We start from the raw sequence: 17878 nt of genomic DNA, 5'->3' as shown, positions 1-17878 counted from the left end.
TGAGGTTGATCTTTAGTAAATGTAGCAGTTAGCATTCAGTTAGCATGCCGCCAGTTTGGAGAAGCAGACTGTTGTGAGTATCGATACACAAGTTGCTTTTTCTGACCAAGTTTCAGCTCCTGATAATCTCTCCCCCTCCTCCTGTTTCTCGATAGGGCGTGTCTAGGTTCCACTGTAACCACGCCGATGAGTACAATTACTCAAGTAAGTACAGTATATTTTGTATCAATAATCTAAATGTATTATTACAGATTAAGCTACCAAGTAATATACAGTAATTTAAAATTAGCTTTAATGAACATTAAAGTGATGATCACACTAATGCATGTGTAATCATAAAACATACAATTTAAGAATACAATATATTGTATAATATTCTGCTATTCTGTATCATGAGTAGTTTTACCTTTGGAACTTTAAATGTATTTTGATGCTAATACTGAAGTAAAAGATCTGAATACTTCTTCCAGCACCTTAAAGTTCATAAAAAATGCTCGTGCTTGTTTCAGCTCTTCACTGATTTTAGGCTGTGCCGTAGGTTAACAATTTGAAATATTAAGACCAAATACAGTGTTTTTATGGCTACACTATTCCATCAAATGGAAATGGATGTCTTGAAGCTGTCCATGGGTTTCACTGGTTTTCTGTGACAGATTTATGACCTCTACACGGTTGTGCTTTGTTGTTTTTATCTGAAAACATGCAATGCTTTAACACCTTCTGTGGTTCAGCCATCTGTGACATAAAACAGCAACTTGGGGCCAGGGAGGCCTGTTCGATGACCCATTAGGTGTTCAAAATGGTACACTGTAATGATAATGAAGTGTCTGGGTTTAGTGAAGCAGAGACGCAGCAGAGCCCTGTCCATGATAATCTCTGATCTACAGTACACTAAGAAGGGAGTCAGAATCAAACAGCCAGTTTGTGGCTAAAATATGTCCTGTCCACAGCAGGAATGCTAAACTGGCATGCTAAACTTAATCTGTAGATAATACACTGACTATAGATAAGTACCTCATACAACCCCACAAAATAGCTGAACTATCCCTTTAAAATTAGCGGTGGTGGTAACAACGAAGGGGTACTTGAGCTCATCTGATTAGGCTGTAGAGTCATGATAATGGGAACCACTTCCAATGTTATTGGACTAAGGGGGAAATGGTGCTGTGGATGAGCCAAAAAATTACATTTCTGAGGGCAGGAATAAATAGGGGAGACAGTATAACAGCGGAATAACAAATACATCTGAAGAACAGATTCAGTATTGTTAATTTTTGTTGCTGTCAGTAGTTTGTAGAAAAGTATTATGTACTGCAGAGAAAATGTGTGAGCTCACAGATCCACTAGGGGGAGCTCCTAATCTACACAGCCAGTGGCCGGGTACCTGAGAAGAAACCCTAAATACTGCAGAGGTGAGGAAGATATCTGCAGATGTTTACTGAGATCAATCTCAAATGGAAGCAAGCAAGGCAGAAAATGATACAATCAGAAAAATTAGAACAGGGTTTGCTTACCATGGCGAAGCCGACATCAGCTTTCTTAAGTGCAGGTCCATCATTGGTCCCATCTCCTGTCACAGCCACCACCTGCCTCTGGTCTGCCATAGTACTGTCGATAATGCCTGTCAAACACATAATGCTCATACACTGAACACAGCATTTTAAAGATATACAACTCTATGCAATCCTGTATACATCAAATAATCTCAACATAATAATAATAATTTTATTTATCGCCTTTTCAGAAATCAGGCAAGTTTCATTTTGATCAGCAATACAGAATATGAAAAAGTGCAAACAGTTCACCTTTGACGAGTGTGTGTTTGTCGGTCGGGGAAGATCTGGCCAGAACTCTGAGTTTAGGCCATACTTTGTCCATACGCTCCTGCTCCACCTGGACACGCACACACAGACAGAAATAAAAAGACAGGTTGTTTTGATTTAGGTTTGGAGAGGAATCTTTCTTTCTCCTGAGCTCAGCCTCATCTAAACTCTGGCTCACTCTGACATTAATTACTCTACCTCTCCTTTCTCATTGCGAATCCTCCTGTTGAACTCTTTGCCATCGATGCAGAGGAAGTCCTCTCCAGGGTGGATGATACCGCACTTGATGGCTATGGCCCGGGCTGTGTTTATGTTGTCTCCTGTAACCATACGCACTGTGATACCGGCACGTTGGCATTTCTGGATGGCGCCGGGCACCTACAGAGTTATAGATAAAACACATAGAATTCATTTGTAGTCATGTTTCCAGTCACCTGTTGTCCAATATTCACTCTCTTTTCACTCTATTTGGTCTTCTGAGAGAAAATGCCCTGCTCTTTGCTGCTGATTACTCCACTATGTTCACCAACTAGTCGCTAACTTTGTCGATCTGCCATTTGTGACACTGAACCAAAACATTAAAGATAATTCTCTTTGTCACTTATATATATATACCCCTTTCACATACATGTGGACATGTGATCCATTGTTACTATAAAATTATAGATTATAGCCGCATTAAGAACATACAGGTGGATGCAATACTGCTATCTTTGATAAAACACATACAAACAAAAAGATCTACTTCCATTATACTTTCTTTTTTAAGAACAGTATTCTGCTGCTTTTGTTTGTTTCTGTATTAACAAGATATGCAACAAAGCATTTCCCTCGTAGAATAACTGTGAGAAGTTACTGTATGGAGATTTATCCGTGGTAGAACCAACTAGAAGCAGAGTATTAATTCAGAAACACATCTTTTTCCTGACAAAGGTCAGTGTGGGCGAGCTAAGCTCTCCAAGCCCACACACAAACAAACATGTTCACATACACACAGGCCTGGGACTTTTTTTTTTATCTCTGACACAAACGATGAAAGACCAAATGCATTCAACACCGCACTACGCAAATATATTGGACATTAAACTGCCAAATCAAGCTGCTCATGTAAAACGGATTTACTAATTTAAAGGGATACAAAGTAAATCTATACAGTGGAGGGTATGTTTTTAATAAGGAGGAGGTTAAACAAACATAAAAATATAATTTCCTCCTAGATGCAATTTCACATCGTATAATTACAATGATTGGCTCATCAGTGATAGCTTTAAAGCAAGACTATGTCATGTGTGCTTGACAGAGACCACATGTGATATACAATACACTAAATACAAAATCCTACTATAACAGTAGCACAAGTGCAGAAAGTAATCTCAACAATGTCTGTTATTGCATTATTTCCCTAAAATTCCCTAAATATTAGCCCCCATAAGATACTGGTCATAGCAGAGGTTAATAAGGCTGGAATGAGCAGGGCTGCATTTTATTGATTCTCAGAGCAACTAATTTAATTTGTAAAAGAAATAATGTCTTATTTCTTCTTTCCAGTCTCACTTTAACTATTTGCAGTGTTATTCTTTAAACAGTATAATTAAAACTACCATTCAGTCCTTTGAAGTATTGCAATTTTCAATGGACACCAGTCAAATTATTTGAAGGACTTAAGAAAACAAACACCTGCTTTAATTTAGATTATGGCAAAGGGCTACTTGTTGAAAAAACAACACCGATGAAGCAAGATTAGCTTTTCATCTGATCATTTACACAAAATAAAATAATAAAGAAAAGCCAATTCTGGTATTAATTTCCCAATAAAGAAAAGGTAAAGGAGGTTGAATATTTCCTAAAAAGTGACAATGTTATTCACAAATATGCTGTTTTGGGGGTTTTGTTTTGCATATACTGTATGTGCTGAGTTGGTAACGCATTATAATAGTAAACACTTACAGATAAAACAACAAACACAAGCTACATTAATTAATGAGATGTCAGTTTTGAGTAAAGAAGCCCTGAAGTAAATATTGTGGCAATTGAAGCAAGTTATTAAGTCCTGCCTTCTCTGCTCTCACCAAGTTATTGTTATCAATATATCAAGTTCCCATCTGTCTATCTGCCATCCCTGCTGTCTGTTTTACTTTTTTCCCCCCCTTCCGATTCCCACTGCTCTAGTTCACTGGTCATCTGAAAGAGGAGGTGAAGAGAAGAGTAGAGAAGAAGAGTGGAGGCTTATTAAAAATACAATCTTGCCCGACGGAGGAAGAGGGTAGGAGGCTATAGCTGAGACTGAAAAACAAGCCTCTCATGTCTCTAACACGGATCTGGTTACACTCTCACTTTTCTCAGTTTCTCTCCTTACCAGTCTTCCTCCTCCTGCAGTCCAACATCCCTCTGACATGAATCAGATTTTAAATCGTGCTTATCTTTCTCTATCTTTCTCTATCTTTCTTCTCCTTTTTCCTTCTCATTCTCTCCTCTCTTGTCTCTCTGGCGGCAACTAGGCAGCTAGTTATTAAAAGAACATCACTTTCCTAAGGAAGAAATTGGAGACTAATAAACAAACCCAAATTATGTTTACCACTCCGTGACCTTTTTAGTAGAGTGGAAAGTCCTCTCATTTCCAATATTAGTCAGTCTTACTAACAGACCTTTGCATCAGTTATTGAAAATGTCCGATGTTAAGTGACTTCTGTGTGGTAGAAGAAAAGGGAAATGTCGCAAACTGCCAGGCTTGGAACCATGCAGAGGATCATATTAACGTCTAGTGTGGGCTAATAGATTGCAAATGTTGCAGGCAGCATTTGCATAAATCTGCATTATTGCATGTCCAATATGCATTATTAAGCTTTTTTCCTGCACATTTATTGCTATTTCTGAGTTTTCATTTTGATTCTTTTCAGGATGGCAAAAAGCATTTCTTCTTAGCTCGCCTAGTTGTTCCTAAGATTCTTTGCTTATTTGTTTTGAGGACGAAGGTTTCTCTTTTCCCCTTCTTCTTTCTGTACTTATTTATTTTATCTAGGTCTGTTCCAATCGTACATAACTTGACTTCAGACAGAATTAAAGAGAGAAACCGTAGTGAGAGAGGAAGCTAGGTGCAGTGAAAGTCATAAGAAATATAGAACAACCAGAGAAAGGTGAGAGTCAAACCCTATGATACGGACCGAGGTGGAAAAGAGAAAACATGCTCGTTAGAAGTTGAATGAGAGGCCTTGTTAGAGAGTGAAGGGGAGGGGGAAGAAAAAAAGATGAAAGAGGAAGTTGAATAATGCAGTAGTCAGTTAGCTTCCTGCTTCCCTGTACCTGCACTGAAGCTGTCAGGTGAGGTCAGTTTCCTGCTGTTGACAGATATCTTTTTCCACCCGACTTTCTGCCAATTATATTTGAGTGAAATCTCACTTATTGATGAGTCATTTATATATTTCTATAATTTGTTTGTTTTGTTTGCCTTCAAAAGAGCTGAAAGAAGTACTGTAAGCAAGGGAAAAATGCTGATTTACAAGTAAAAGTCATGCACTCTAATTGCAATAAATTGTAAAAAAGAATGAATAGTGAATAAGTAAAGATTAGAAATGTAAGTATCAAAAGTGAATTATTGTAAAGAATGGTTTCTTTCTAAGATTATTAATGATACCTTAACATACAGCTTTTAATATATTTTATAGTTCCTTAACCTTATCTACAACAGGGATATTTTGTGATCCTATTTTATTTTGAAAATAAAATACTCTGCAAACTGATAAGTACACACAGTTTAATACTATGTCTCCTTATAAAATATAGTAGAATATAAAATGAATACTCAAGTAGAGTGCCAGTCCCTGTACCTAGATATAGTAAATGTGAACACGTCGATGCCTGAATACCTAATACAGTATTTCACTAGACATCTGCACTGTGATGTCCTTGATGCCCTAAAGCTGTATCTCTGCCTGAAATTGTACATTTGACCCGATGTAATGAATATTAATAGTTAAATAGAGTATACATTCACAATATGTAACATCGTGGGCTCTAGCACAAAGCAGTGCAGAAAAGAGCGCTACTGTCATCGCTAGTTTCAGTTTATTTTCATGCCCAGCACCCACGTCGTGTAAGTAAGAAATGCAGTTGCGCCTGTCTGTGTGCCCATGGGTGTCATGGTCCTAAAATGAGGTGTAGTCAGGCGCAGTGCTTTTTTCAGGCAGCAGAAAGCAATTGCGCCACTGACCAACATAAACCTAGTCTAAAGTCAGGCGCAGTGTTTTCCTGCTATTTACAGGGTGCATTAGTCATAGTAAGATTAGTGATTCACAGACTGCATTATATCCACGGCTCCATGGTTAATCCACATACCGGTCATGAAAATAAACATTACGATTGATAGTGGATGGGTGAAATACATTGTTAATGCCGAAAATATTAATGAAATTCTCTGAAGTGGCACATAGTGTAGAGCATAACAGAGCTGCTGTCTGCTGCTGCACCACTGTGTGTAATTACGCCCGAATAACTTCATTGATTATTTCAGAAGCAGAAGAAAAGGTTTTGTTGTGTGTCCTCTGTCAAGTTTAAAACAACAGGTTTTAGTTTTGTTGCTTAAATTTCCCACCATATTTGCTGCAGAGACATTACTCTTCGCATGGAAATGTTAAAAATTTCTGAATGCAGCCTCTGACCATTAAGTAAATCACTGAAGAAAATACTCAATACACTGTGCCAAAACAATATTAAATAACAATGTGCCTCCTACCGGCACACCTGACTTTTAAAGGCAATGGGAGATGACACTCTGATTGCATGGATCGTCTACATAGGGCCCCATTATTGCTACAAATATAAGTAGCATACATATTTTACATACTGTATTATCTTTTAGTGAAGCAACTGATCACACACACACACACACACACACACACACACACACACACACACACACACACACACACACACACACACACACACACACACACACACATGCTAATGTCAAGTTTTCAAATGACACATGATCCCTCTCTGTGATCTCACTGTGCAGGATGCTACTGTCACCATAGTCTCTTTGTACCCACAGCTCAACCTGTTCGGGGGGGGGATGCAAAGGGCCCCAGGTCAGAGCCGAACATGGGGAGCTGCGGTTAGGTCAGTATATGTGGCGCCCGCTTTACCAGGTGAGCAACTGGGCGCGATCAGGAAGTGATCACAGGAGCTGGTCTCGTTTAACTAAAATTTATAGAACCGTTTATTTGTTAAAAGCTGTGTTTTCTAGGGAAAGTAGATAACTTTACCAACGGGTAGAGGCTTATTAACAATCCAAGGATTTGAAATCCTAGAAATTTAAGGAAAATTGCATTAAAGATGTAATTTATGGTTAAAAAAAATACTTTCAGTAGAGTAGTACATGGTAGATATTAAATATGCTGTTCATATGGGACTTTTTATCCAAACTGTATATATATTGTATAAATGGCAATTAAGTCTTCAAATACTGATTTACTTATCCAACATCACACACATCCTCTGTTAGAGGCTTACATACAGTAGTTATGGGTCTATGTCACTTCTCTCTACTACCATCACTGTACTACACTGAACAGACATGTACTTTTCATAACCTTTCACTCATCAATAAATGTTTTTGTTTTAAGAAAGAAACTACCATTTTATTAAACAATATTTATAACTTTACCCTATACCCTAACATATCATGCCACATTAAATTATTCATATGAAATCCTACTTATCGTATGTCTACTCTTGTAACAGCAAGGTATCTTCTATGCTGTTACTAAAAAAAGATGTTCGACAGTCTCAGTCAACTGTATCACATATCACAGAACTGTATGTATAAAAGTTGAAACGCCCTCATCAATATAGGTGAAAATACTGTAAGCGTAGTAGTGATGGTTAATGCAGACAGAGGATAGGTGGTTGCATGCATGAACAGCCCACTACTTTCAGTATGTCACGAAAACATCTCACATTCTCCTACCTCTGGGCGGACAGGGTCCTCTATCCCTACAACACAGATGGCTGTGAGGTCATTGAGGATGTTGTTCTCATCATCCCAGGAGGGCTCGGGATCACCAGAGAAGTCACGGTAAGCCACACAGATGGTCCTCAGGCCATCACAAGCCATGGGCTCGATCACCTTCTTCACCATCTCGTCCTTGTCCCGTGGACGGAAAACCCTAGGCTCACCCACCTCGTTCAGGATGTAGCTGCATCTGTAATTTAAGGTGGCAGGGTGGGATGAGGCTTGTCAGAGTTATTTCAAAATGACCCAACATGGAAAACAAATAAACTGTGGAAGAATCCTGGCCTATGCACCTACTTCAGGCAGTATTGAATATTAAATGTAATATATAAATGCATGCTTATTCGCTCTCTTGCCTAGAATTAGATGAGTAGATTTTTAACCATGTTTCCTTATCTGTGCTTTCAATATTAAACAACAGCCAGCAGCCAGTTAGCTTAGAATAAAGACTAGAAACAGGGTGTAACCGCTAGCATGGCTATTTTCAACCGTAACAAAATCCACTTACCAGGTCCTCGAAAGCTCACAAATTAAAACAGTATATCGATCTTGTTTAATCTGTACATAAACCGAAATGTGAAATTGCATGACCAATTTAAGCCAAACCAAGCTATCCAGGCTTCTAGTGGAAACTGCCTATGAAATGTGCAATAGGTTGTTCCCTCAAATAAAATATACACTTGAAAAAATAAAAATGAATAAACAACAGCACTTAATTATATCATATTACCGTACACAAGGTTATGTGTGCTATTATTATCACAGTCATCTCGTTTAAATCACAAAACCAGACTTACTTTTTGAGGACGATCTCAGAGGCTCCCTTGCTGTACATGCGGAAGCTCCCATCAGACAATTTGACAACAGTGCTCATGGATTTCCTGACAGAGTTGAAGGTGTAGACTTTGTAAAGCTTCTCCTCTGGGATCTGGTTTCTTATCGGCTGGTAATCCCGCTTCAGGTCCAAGACCAGTCCCAACAGGCCGCACTCTGTCTTGTTGCCCACCTGCTTTGGCAGACCACCTTCCTTATCTGGGGGCTGGAAGGGAAAGGGAGATCTTTAGATGTTCACTTCAATTTTTAACCAAATATTTCCTGTGATAAAGTGATAAACTCAATGTGCCTATTTCCTACTAGTGATTGGCATATCTTTATACAGGAGTTAATGATTTACTGATAATTTATGAGTGTTTTACCCCTCATTTTGTATACTTCCACGCATATATGCTTTATTCCATCAACAGTTATGGCTAATATAGAAGATCCTGGTATGGGCAATCAAGTCTTCAGCTGAATACATAGAAACACTCAATACTGTTTGTTCTGTGATCCATTCAATCAATGAGATTCTCTTTTCTTCAGTGCAGTGCGACCAATCTTAGGCTTTAAATAGCTGCTAGTGATAATTAACCAGCTAGCAGGTGAAAGGGTTGCTCTGTGTGGGAGGGTGGGAGATGGAAATGATTGAATCAAACTTGAATGTTCTTATTTCAGGCATATGGCTCAACCCATTGCAATCTGTAATTGTACATGTGGAACAGTTCAGCAAACATATTTACAGCTCTATATGGATTGTGTGTGAACAACACAGCAACAAGTGATGTGTTTGTAGTGTATGTAAAATATAGTTTGATATGATTGCTAATTTGTGTTATTGTCAAGTAAATGGCTATCACAACATCCCAGAGCCCTCAAATTTCTTTTTTTTTGTCCCACATATGGTCCAAAGCCCAAGGACATTCGATTTACAATCCAAAACCAGCAAATCTTAATTTTTTAAAAAGCTGTACACAGTAGAGCCTTTTACTGTAGGTTACAGAATGTGTGCACGTGGCTGTTTAGGCGCTACAGTATATGTGTGCAATTTCCATACACACACTCACTGTATGTCCAAGTGTGTGAGTGTGGTCAGCTTGTGGAAGACTATGTGTTTCCATGGTAACACTGGGCAAAGCATACTTGGAATGAGAGACTTTGGAAAAGATAGGGTGCTCTCTCTCCGCCACTTGGGGATTCTCACTCTGGCTCAGATTCTCTTACAGGATTTTCACTCATCTCACTTCACACATGTCCTCAAATCTTTCTTCCTTTTTCATCTTTTCCCAGTCTCTATTTATTAGTATTTCCCGCACTTTACTCCATTTACCCACTCACTATAATTTGTCAAATCACACAGTAATACAAGCAATGGCTGCTGGCACACATATAGCGTGACTCTCCATATTTCTTTCTAAATGTTATCTATTTCAGCCACTGTGAAATAACAAATATAATTTCTTATTCAACGTACACACACACACACACACACACACATACACACAAACGTACCACTGTAGTGACACTGATGCTCATAAGACCGGGCACATGTGAGAGTGTGCAATCCTTACTGTCATAATCCATAACATGCCTCTTCCCATAATCACACACTCTCTCAGACATGTTGGGATAAAAAAGATGTTCAACTTCACTATGCCAATTCCAGTTGAGGAAATTATGGCTGCAAATACTATTGATTAATCTTCTAATTATTTTCTCAATCCATTGATTCATTGTTTGCTTAGAACATTTCAGAAAATAATGAATAATGCACATCCCCAAAGCAATTTCAGTCAAAAGCAACTGGACTTGGTTATTTGTCTAGGAAGACGTTTCACCTCTCCTCTTAGAGGCTGCATCAGTTCAAGCCTCCTGTGACTCCAACGACTGTCGTGAAGACTCAATAGAGCACCAACGAAGTCGAAACCAACTTCCCACCAACGACTGCCACTCCAACGACGGTCGTTGGCACTTGGAGCACAAAGGGTTCCAGTGACATCATCGGCCTTGTGAGAGGTTAAATAACTGGATCTCCACACCAGTTAGGGCGCACTCACACTGTCCATCCGTACCGTGCCCAAGCACGTTTTATGGCTAAAGTCTAGTTCGTTTGACCAGTGTGAGTGCAACCGTACCGTGCCTCGGCGCAGTACACTTGCCAGCCACGGCCCGTTTGGGAGAGGTGGGCTTTTGTAAAGCACATTTGCACATGTACGAGCACGAGCGTACACACGTGTAAGAGCACGAGCACGAGGCGGTGGCAGTTCTGACGTGATTTTATGTGCCCCTGTTCGGACATAGAAAATAGAAGGACGGACCATGCGCGGACATTTAAAACAATGGCGGCGAAGGTTCACGTTGGTGTGATGCGGAGGTGGAGTGTTTACTGCAGATTTGGTCGATGAAAATATTCAAAAACAGTTGACAAGACGCACAAAAACTCTGAGGTCTATGGAAAGATTTGTAAACAAAATGATGCATCGCGATGACGTCAATCAATGCGTGTGACGTGTTATGGCGTAATTACTTATAGGCAGGATAGAAGTAATCCATCGAGGCCCAGGTAGTGTGAGTACAAACGGGCCTGGCCCGCAGGGGCAGAGGGAGGGGGGGACAAGTACCCTAAAGCCTGGGGCACGGTACGGACGGACAGTGTGAGTGCGCCCTTAGTTGGACCAGTCCCAGCCTGGTCAGTTGCGTACATGAACTGATGAAGCCTCTTGGATGAGAGGTGAAACGTCTTCCTAGACAAATAACCAAGTCCAGTTGCTTTTGACTGAAATTGCTTTGGGAATAACGATGTCCTGGACAAATGAGAACATTCACAGGCTGAATAATGCACAGTATAACTTCCCAAGGGAGAGCTCAAGGTAGCATCTTCAAATACCTTATTTTATCCAACCATCAGTCTAAAACCAAAAGACATTCAGTCAAGTCAAGAAAAGCTGAAAAATTCCTCACATTTGTGATACGGAACTAGAGTCACTTGAAAAATGACTGAAATGATGAATCAATTATCAAAATAGTATGATATAGTTAATTTTCAGTCGCATGATGGAATGTTTAATGCACTAATTAATAAAGGAAATAAGCACAATTTAGGCAACATTAATCAATTTATTGTAAAACCTGAACAATAGCAAGTAAGTGTTAATGTTGTTAGTGTTGCTGTTAATCAGTATTGTAGAACACATTGTCCTGTTTGTTCATCCTATTAGCTGGCACTGAGCTGAAACCTAGTCTCCCTGGGGTCTTGCTATATAGTACCTACAGTACGCTTGACACCTACTCTCACAGCTAGAACAGCATGTCAGGTACACTCTCTTTCACTAACACACACACACCCACATGCACACAAACACACGCACACAACACTAAATGTCAAAAGCACACTGAAAATAATGCGTCTGACTTGCTGCTAAGCAGACACCTTCAGTCTGTGCTATTTGCCCTTAAAATAGATTGACTGCAGGCTTTCTGTTCTGCTTCTCAACATGCCTCCAACCAAGATTAGATTTAGAATAGCTTTTTCAATATTTGAATTTCACTTTGTTGTTGTTTTCTTCAGTCAGCACTTGCCGAAATGTGTTGAGAAAGACTTTGAATTGACAGTAGTTAATCAGTTAACATTAATGGCTTGTTGGTGCAGTCACAGTCTCCATCTAAAAATCGCTCTTGTCCACCTGCTAATAAGAATTTAACAGAGAATGCTAATCATGTGAATGATTAAGAAAATATTACTGAAGAGAAATCTATTATATATACCGAGGATCTAGGGAAGTTGTTGTACAGTATGGTTTTACAACCTCTAAGGGCTGTAAAACCCTTTGAAGCAAGTTTTGAATTTTGGGTTATATAATTTAAAATTGATTTAAGTTAACAATGTTAAGATTTGACTTTTCTGTATGTTTTTTGGTTTTATTTTTAGTAAATCGAACATCAAATTAAGCAAATATGTTAGTAGGAAAATTGCAAGTTTAATTAATCTCTCTAGTGAGTGATATATCTGCTTTCAATGTTTGCTTAAGAAGCCCAGTTTAATAAAACCAATGTTTTTTAAGAGACAATGATTATTGATTTATTCAGGCTCAGACATGCTTTCCATGCCCCTTTAGCTGCAGCTGCTATAATCCAAAGGTTCTTTATCATCTAAAATCTCATTAATCATTAAAACCCAATCAGAGCACTGGCCCATGTTCACCTAGTAATTGGACATATCTGGTTAATGTTCAGCTGTGTGTCTCACAGACACAGACAAGAGTATAAATACTTTACACAGAGTTTGCGGTAAATAACAGAAACAGTAATGCCTTTTCCTAATGACCAATGATTATATCAGGAAGACACAGCCTGTCACTGGCTAATGAGGGGATGGAACAAATGGTGTCATCTGCACTGTCTGCTGAGTGTTTAGGAGAATAGGCTCCCAGCAACAGAAAAACACAACCCTAAACAACTAAATGACCAGCTGAAATCCATACAGGGTGTATCATAGGTTTAAATGGTCAGTTATACATAAAACCTTAGTAAATAAGAGGTGTTTGCAATTCCACAATCTACTGAAGAGAAAATATCTCATTTCAGAAAGCAAACACACTAAAGTGCATCTTAACAAGGCATATAGTCCTATATTCAGCCCTCAAGCCATATCAGTAATTACATTTATTTACTATGACGTTCCTTTTTTTCATTACTTTTATACAAATGATTTTGAAACTTGTGTTCGTAATTCATTTTTCTGATTCGTACCTACATTTTGTATTTACGTAGTGAAATTAAGGTGTTATGATATTTTGTTTTCCAATAGCATTTAAAGTTACTGTGATATAGAATTCAAGGAGTATTTTGGCCCAAATGTACTCTAAAGACGTTTGTTTTCGGGAAATTGGTTGATGGGAGTGTGGTTGGAGTTTTCTCTATCTATTTGCCTGTATTTGACTAACAATTTCGGTTGTTATAAAGAAGAAAAGCAGTAGGAATGAGGGGAAATAGTAGTCCTCTCAATGTAATGTTATGGCTGCTTTTATGAGGGTTGAGGAATATACGTAGATTAAATGAATGGTTCATGTGAATTGCTGAAAAACATGAAAAACTAAAATGCGATTAAAAAAATAGCACCAGTTACCTATTGCTAATTGTGTTTACTCATACTTACTTTTACAAAAAGTGGGAGAAAATTAATAAATAGCAAACAGCAACAGAGATTCCGCAGAGGTTTAGCTTGACGCAAGTTTCTACGCACAATAACAGTTACTGGCATGGAATACCCAACATTGGCATGACCAGACTATGATTGGCAAATACTGTCCTGGACGTGGCTAAGGACCAGCTGCCCTCTCCCTGGTCCTTGGGTACTCCTGCAGGCAAGGACATATGCCAGAGGGAGAGCTGGCAACTTTACTTCCTATTCCACCTGCGGCTCTCCTTAATCCATCCCTCCTGTTCCTTCCCCTTCTCCACTCTTTTCTTCCTTTTCTCTTCACACGCAACCCCACCCTTTAACTCTGCTGTCTTCCTCTTTCTTTGTCTGATATTATACTTTCTATCCTCTTTCCCTCTTTCATTCCCTTCTATCCCTATACGCCTTCCTTGCATCTGATTACTTTCTCCTCTTCCTCACTATCAGTTTCCCAAGCACCCCCCTTCTGTACTTCCTTCTCATTCCCTGTTTGCATGCAGGAGTGATGATATTTTAGCACCAGCCAACTGGGCTAAGGCTTCGAGGCATGCTGGAGGGCAATAATACAATCTTCCAGTTCATGATGAGGACGCTTGTCATGCAAGTGTGGTTTCTCTCTCATCTTCTGGTATAATTTTCCAATGTTCCTTCATTCTTTTCCTGCAAATGCCCCCCCCGAGATTTGATTTTTCTCAAACAATATGACAAGGCAAGTCTCAAATTTAAATTAAAATCTCTTTTCAAAACATGGACTATTAAATCTGTGTGGACGTGTCCAGATATCAGCATTCCTTATATACCATTATTTGAAAATATATATCTACACCAACTTACAATTCAATGTAGGGATCGACCAATATGGATTTTTTAGGACCCATGCCGATACCAATTTTTTTTTCATTAGCCTTAGCCAATGACCGATATGGCCTGCTGATTTTTTTTGGGCCAACATTTGTAGCCGATACTACTTTTGCTCCCTCAATTTACATCCTAAAAATTAAACAATGATGATATTACGAGTGTTACGAGTCTCAATTTTTTTTAAAAAAAAGGAACATTTATTGAACTTAAAAAGGCATCTCCAGCAACACAGAGCTGCCTGTGGATGCCTGTCTGTAAACAATGCCAGGAAACAACTATCGGCGAATGCAGCAGCCCGCATCGGTCGATAATATTTGCCAGCCGATGTATCGGTCTATCCCTAATTCAATGTATACAAATATTGTCAAAGCACAATAATTATATTATCACTATTATAATCGGTGCTCTTCTGATATGATCTCTACACCAATCACAGAGAGTTTCCATGTAGAACAGTGATCTATCCTGCAACCATTTAAGCTTCTATGCACAGTACTCTGGTTTTGAAAAGTGGAAGTTGCCTTTGATGTGTGTTGGCAGGTTATTAATTACAGAATTCAATCAAGAGAGAATATAGATTGTTATGGTATTCATAACTAGGGATGCATATAGAAAAATAATAGAAACACAGTAACTGAAAGCATGGGGGGCCCATTAAGCTTTGTGCCTCTGAAACTGTAATATTATAATGTAATGACAACTTCACTCTCACTGCCATCTCAGCAACACTGTCAAGTGTATGCAAGTGCTGAACACAGAAAGAGTAAACAAGAGAAGGACATAACACACTGATTCTATGTCTCCTGTGTTCAAACTATTCCACGGGGACACTGGGTGCTTCAAGCTAAAGACATCCAAGACACTCTCAGTTCTCCTCCATGTTGCGCAAACAAGCGTGTAACGTCCAGATGACAAAAACACTGTGAGCCAAAGCCAATTATAGCAGGACCTCAATGCTCACTACCGAACAAATATGAGGCGTTTGATTTACAATTAATAAATCGCTTATTGTAGAGGAGCAAATGGAGTTTTTCTTTATTTAGCATGGACCAAACACATTGACTAGTCTATTATTCCCCTTTCCCCAAGCACACACAATTGTGTGTGTGTGTGTGTGTGTGTGTGTGTGTGTGTGTGTGTGTGTGTGTGTGCGCGCGCGTTTGTGTGTGTGTGTCTAATCTACCTCTCTTGTTTCCTGACCGAAACAATGACCTGAGCAGGTGGTAGAAGCAACATGAAACTGAGCACCAATGACACTGAAACAGTCATGCTTAACACATGCCACTATGTTGCAAGAACATACACCTGTGATCTGAGTACCTCCTACAGTGTGAGTATGATAACAGATGTGTGTCTGTGTGTGCATCTGCAAGTCACTAGTTTAACGTAAGCAGTTTTTACATTTTATTTTTAATTTTATTAAGCTGATGCTTTTAGTGAAAGCGACTTCCAATATGTGCATTGAACCATGAGGGTACAAACCTAGAGCAGCAAGAATTAAGTATGTACGTTAGCTTCAAATAATTCTATAGACACATGTAATACATCTCATGCATGATGAAAAATGAAAAATGTGAAGTGAAAGTTGAAAGAAAAGGAAAAGAATGGTACAGCTAATTCTATGAGCGACTGTTATGAGATTCTTGCTGCTGGCCATGACGGATGTTCCTTTGAAATGACGTCAGTATGTTGACATCACTGAATGCCGATCACAAATTGCTATGTAGCATGCTTGAATTGTCTGCAAGAGACAGGCAAAGCAAACTGGTATGCCTTTCTATATGCATGTGTATATGCTTCCTTTTAGAATTTATTAATAAATGGATGTGCACATGGATACAGTATCTGTAAGCATGTACATGTACAGTATGAGTGTACTTATACTGTATGTGTGCAAGGATTCATTGCGTAAATATGTGTGAAGTTTTTCCACTTTAGATTCAGTATGTGCTGACAGAAGACATAGAGCCATACCACTGGCTGTATTATGAAGCCAGAGAGGCAGAAGGGGGACAGATACGGGTATCAAAGCCTGCCTCTTTGCCTTTGTGTGGCGGCCATCAAAGACTTCCATAGCCATACTGGCATCCAACAGTATTGGCCTCTTATATAAAAACATACTGCAGGGTTGGAGTGGCGCTGTGGGAATGGGGAGCGGCTGGGGGAAGGAAAGGGGGATGTATTAGATATTCCTCACAAATGTCAGTTTTTGCATCCTTCTTTCACTTCATTACGTAAGTACATCTGTCCTTCTCCAGCTTGCTTTCCTTCTTTCTAATAAGAGCTCTAAGTAAGTAAATTCATTCATGCCACCGTGTACTGTACTATCCTATTTATGGGCTAGATTTTATGTTTCTTACTATAGGTTTTCATGTATGTTCTGTGGATATATATATGCATGAATGGATAAACAGATTTGGATGTATGCATATAAATGCAATGTTGTTCGTTGGGTAGCTAAGTGGTACATTCACAAGCTGTCGGTAATTACTGTTGATCGAAGGTACCAAACAATACAACTACGTAAGCTGATATCATTTGAAGTTCACCCTAAGTTTGACTTCTACTTTGGTTTTACTTTTTAATGAATGAAGAGATTATAAAACAGACCGAATGTGCCATTTAATCCACAAAGTCTAAGCTGCACTCTGCCGGTTCTTGACTCCATTGAACTAAGCAGCTATGAAGGTACAATAGTCTGATGTAATGCTGCGATGCATTTCTCCAGGTTTTCTGGAAATGGATAACATCTTGTTAATGTAGCACGTCTTTGGCTAAAAAAAACGCTGTGAAAGGGAAACTGAGGCAACCTCATAGTTCCATTAACCAAACTAAAACAACATGTGAACCATGTGGCTGTAGACGACATTCAGGTTTACAAAAATGTAAATGATTATTTAAACAGCTCTTTTCAGTAATGCGTTGCTAGAGCTTTTAAAGTCAGTTCACAATAGAGAATACTCAAATATTATATGACTTGCTCTTACTTGTTTTCCACATTTTGTCTTTGCCATGTAACAACCAAGCATTTTACTTTTAGACATATAGTGTTATGCACAAATGTGTGGAAATATATCTTACTTTATTAGTAAGCTTGGTAGTTTTTTAATATTTTCCTTTGAATGGTAATCACGACTTTAACACAATGCTACATTTTGGCAAATTAACATATAAAACACATGGATTTTT

At 38.8% G+C, this 17878-nt stretch overlaps 1 protein-coding gene across 1 annotated transcript in view; it reads right to left on the bottom strand.

Moving 5' to 3' along the window:
• Positions 1-17878, bottom strand: part of atp2b2 (ATPase plasma membrane Ca2+ transporting 2) — a gene marked incomplete at its 5' end in the record, with an annotated part of 74211 nt that overhangs the window by 9318 nt on the left and 47015 nt on the right. The window contains 5 exons of the mRNA XM_083939716.1: positions 1515-1621; positions 1806-1893; positions 2022-2201; positions 7789-8023; positions 8631-8872. Of these exons, the coding sequence (XP_083795842.1) occupies positions 1515-1621; positions 1806-1893; positions 2022-2201; positions 7789-8023; positions 8631-8872 (852 nt within the window). The remainder of the gene's footprint in view (positions 1-1514; positions 1622-1805; positions 1894-2021; positions 2202-7788; positions 8024-8630; positions 8873-17878) is intronic.

This window comes from Echiichthys vipera (genome assembly GCF_963691815.1).
Source record: "Echiichthys vipera genome assembly, chromosome: X".
Taxonomy (NCBI): Eukaryota; Metazoa; Chordata; class Actinopteri; order Perciformes; family Trachinidae; genus Echiichthys; species Echiichthys vipera.
This window is presented reverse-complemented; position numbering and strand designations above follow the sequence as displayed.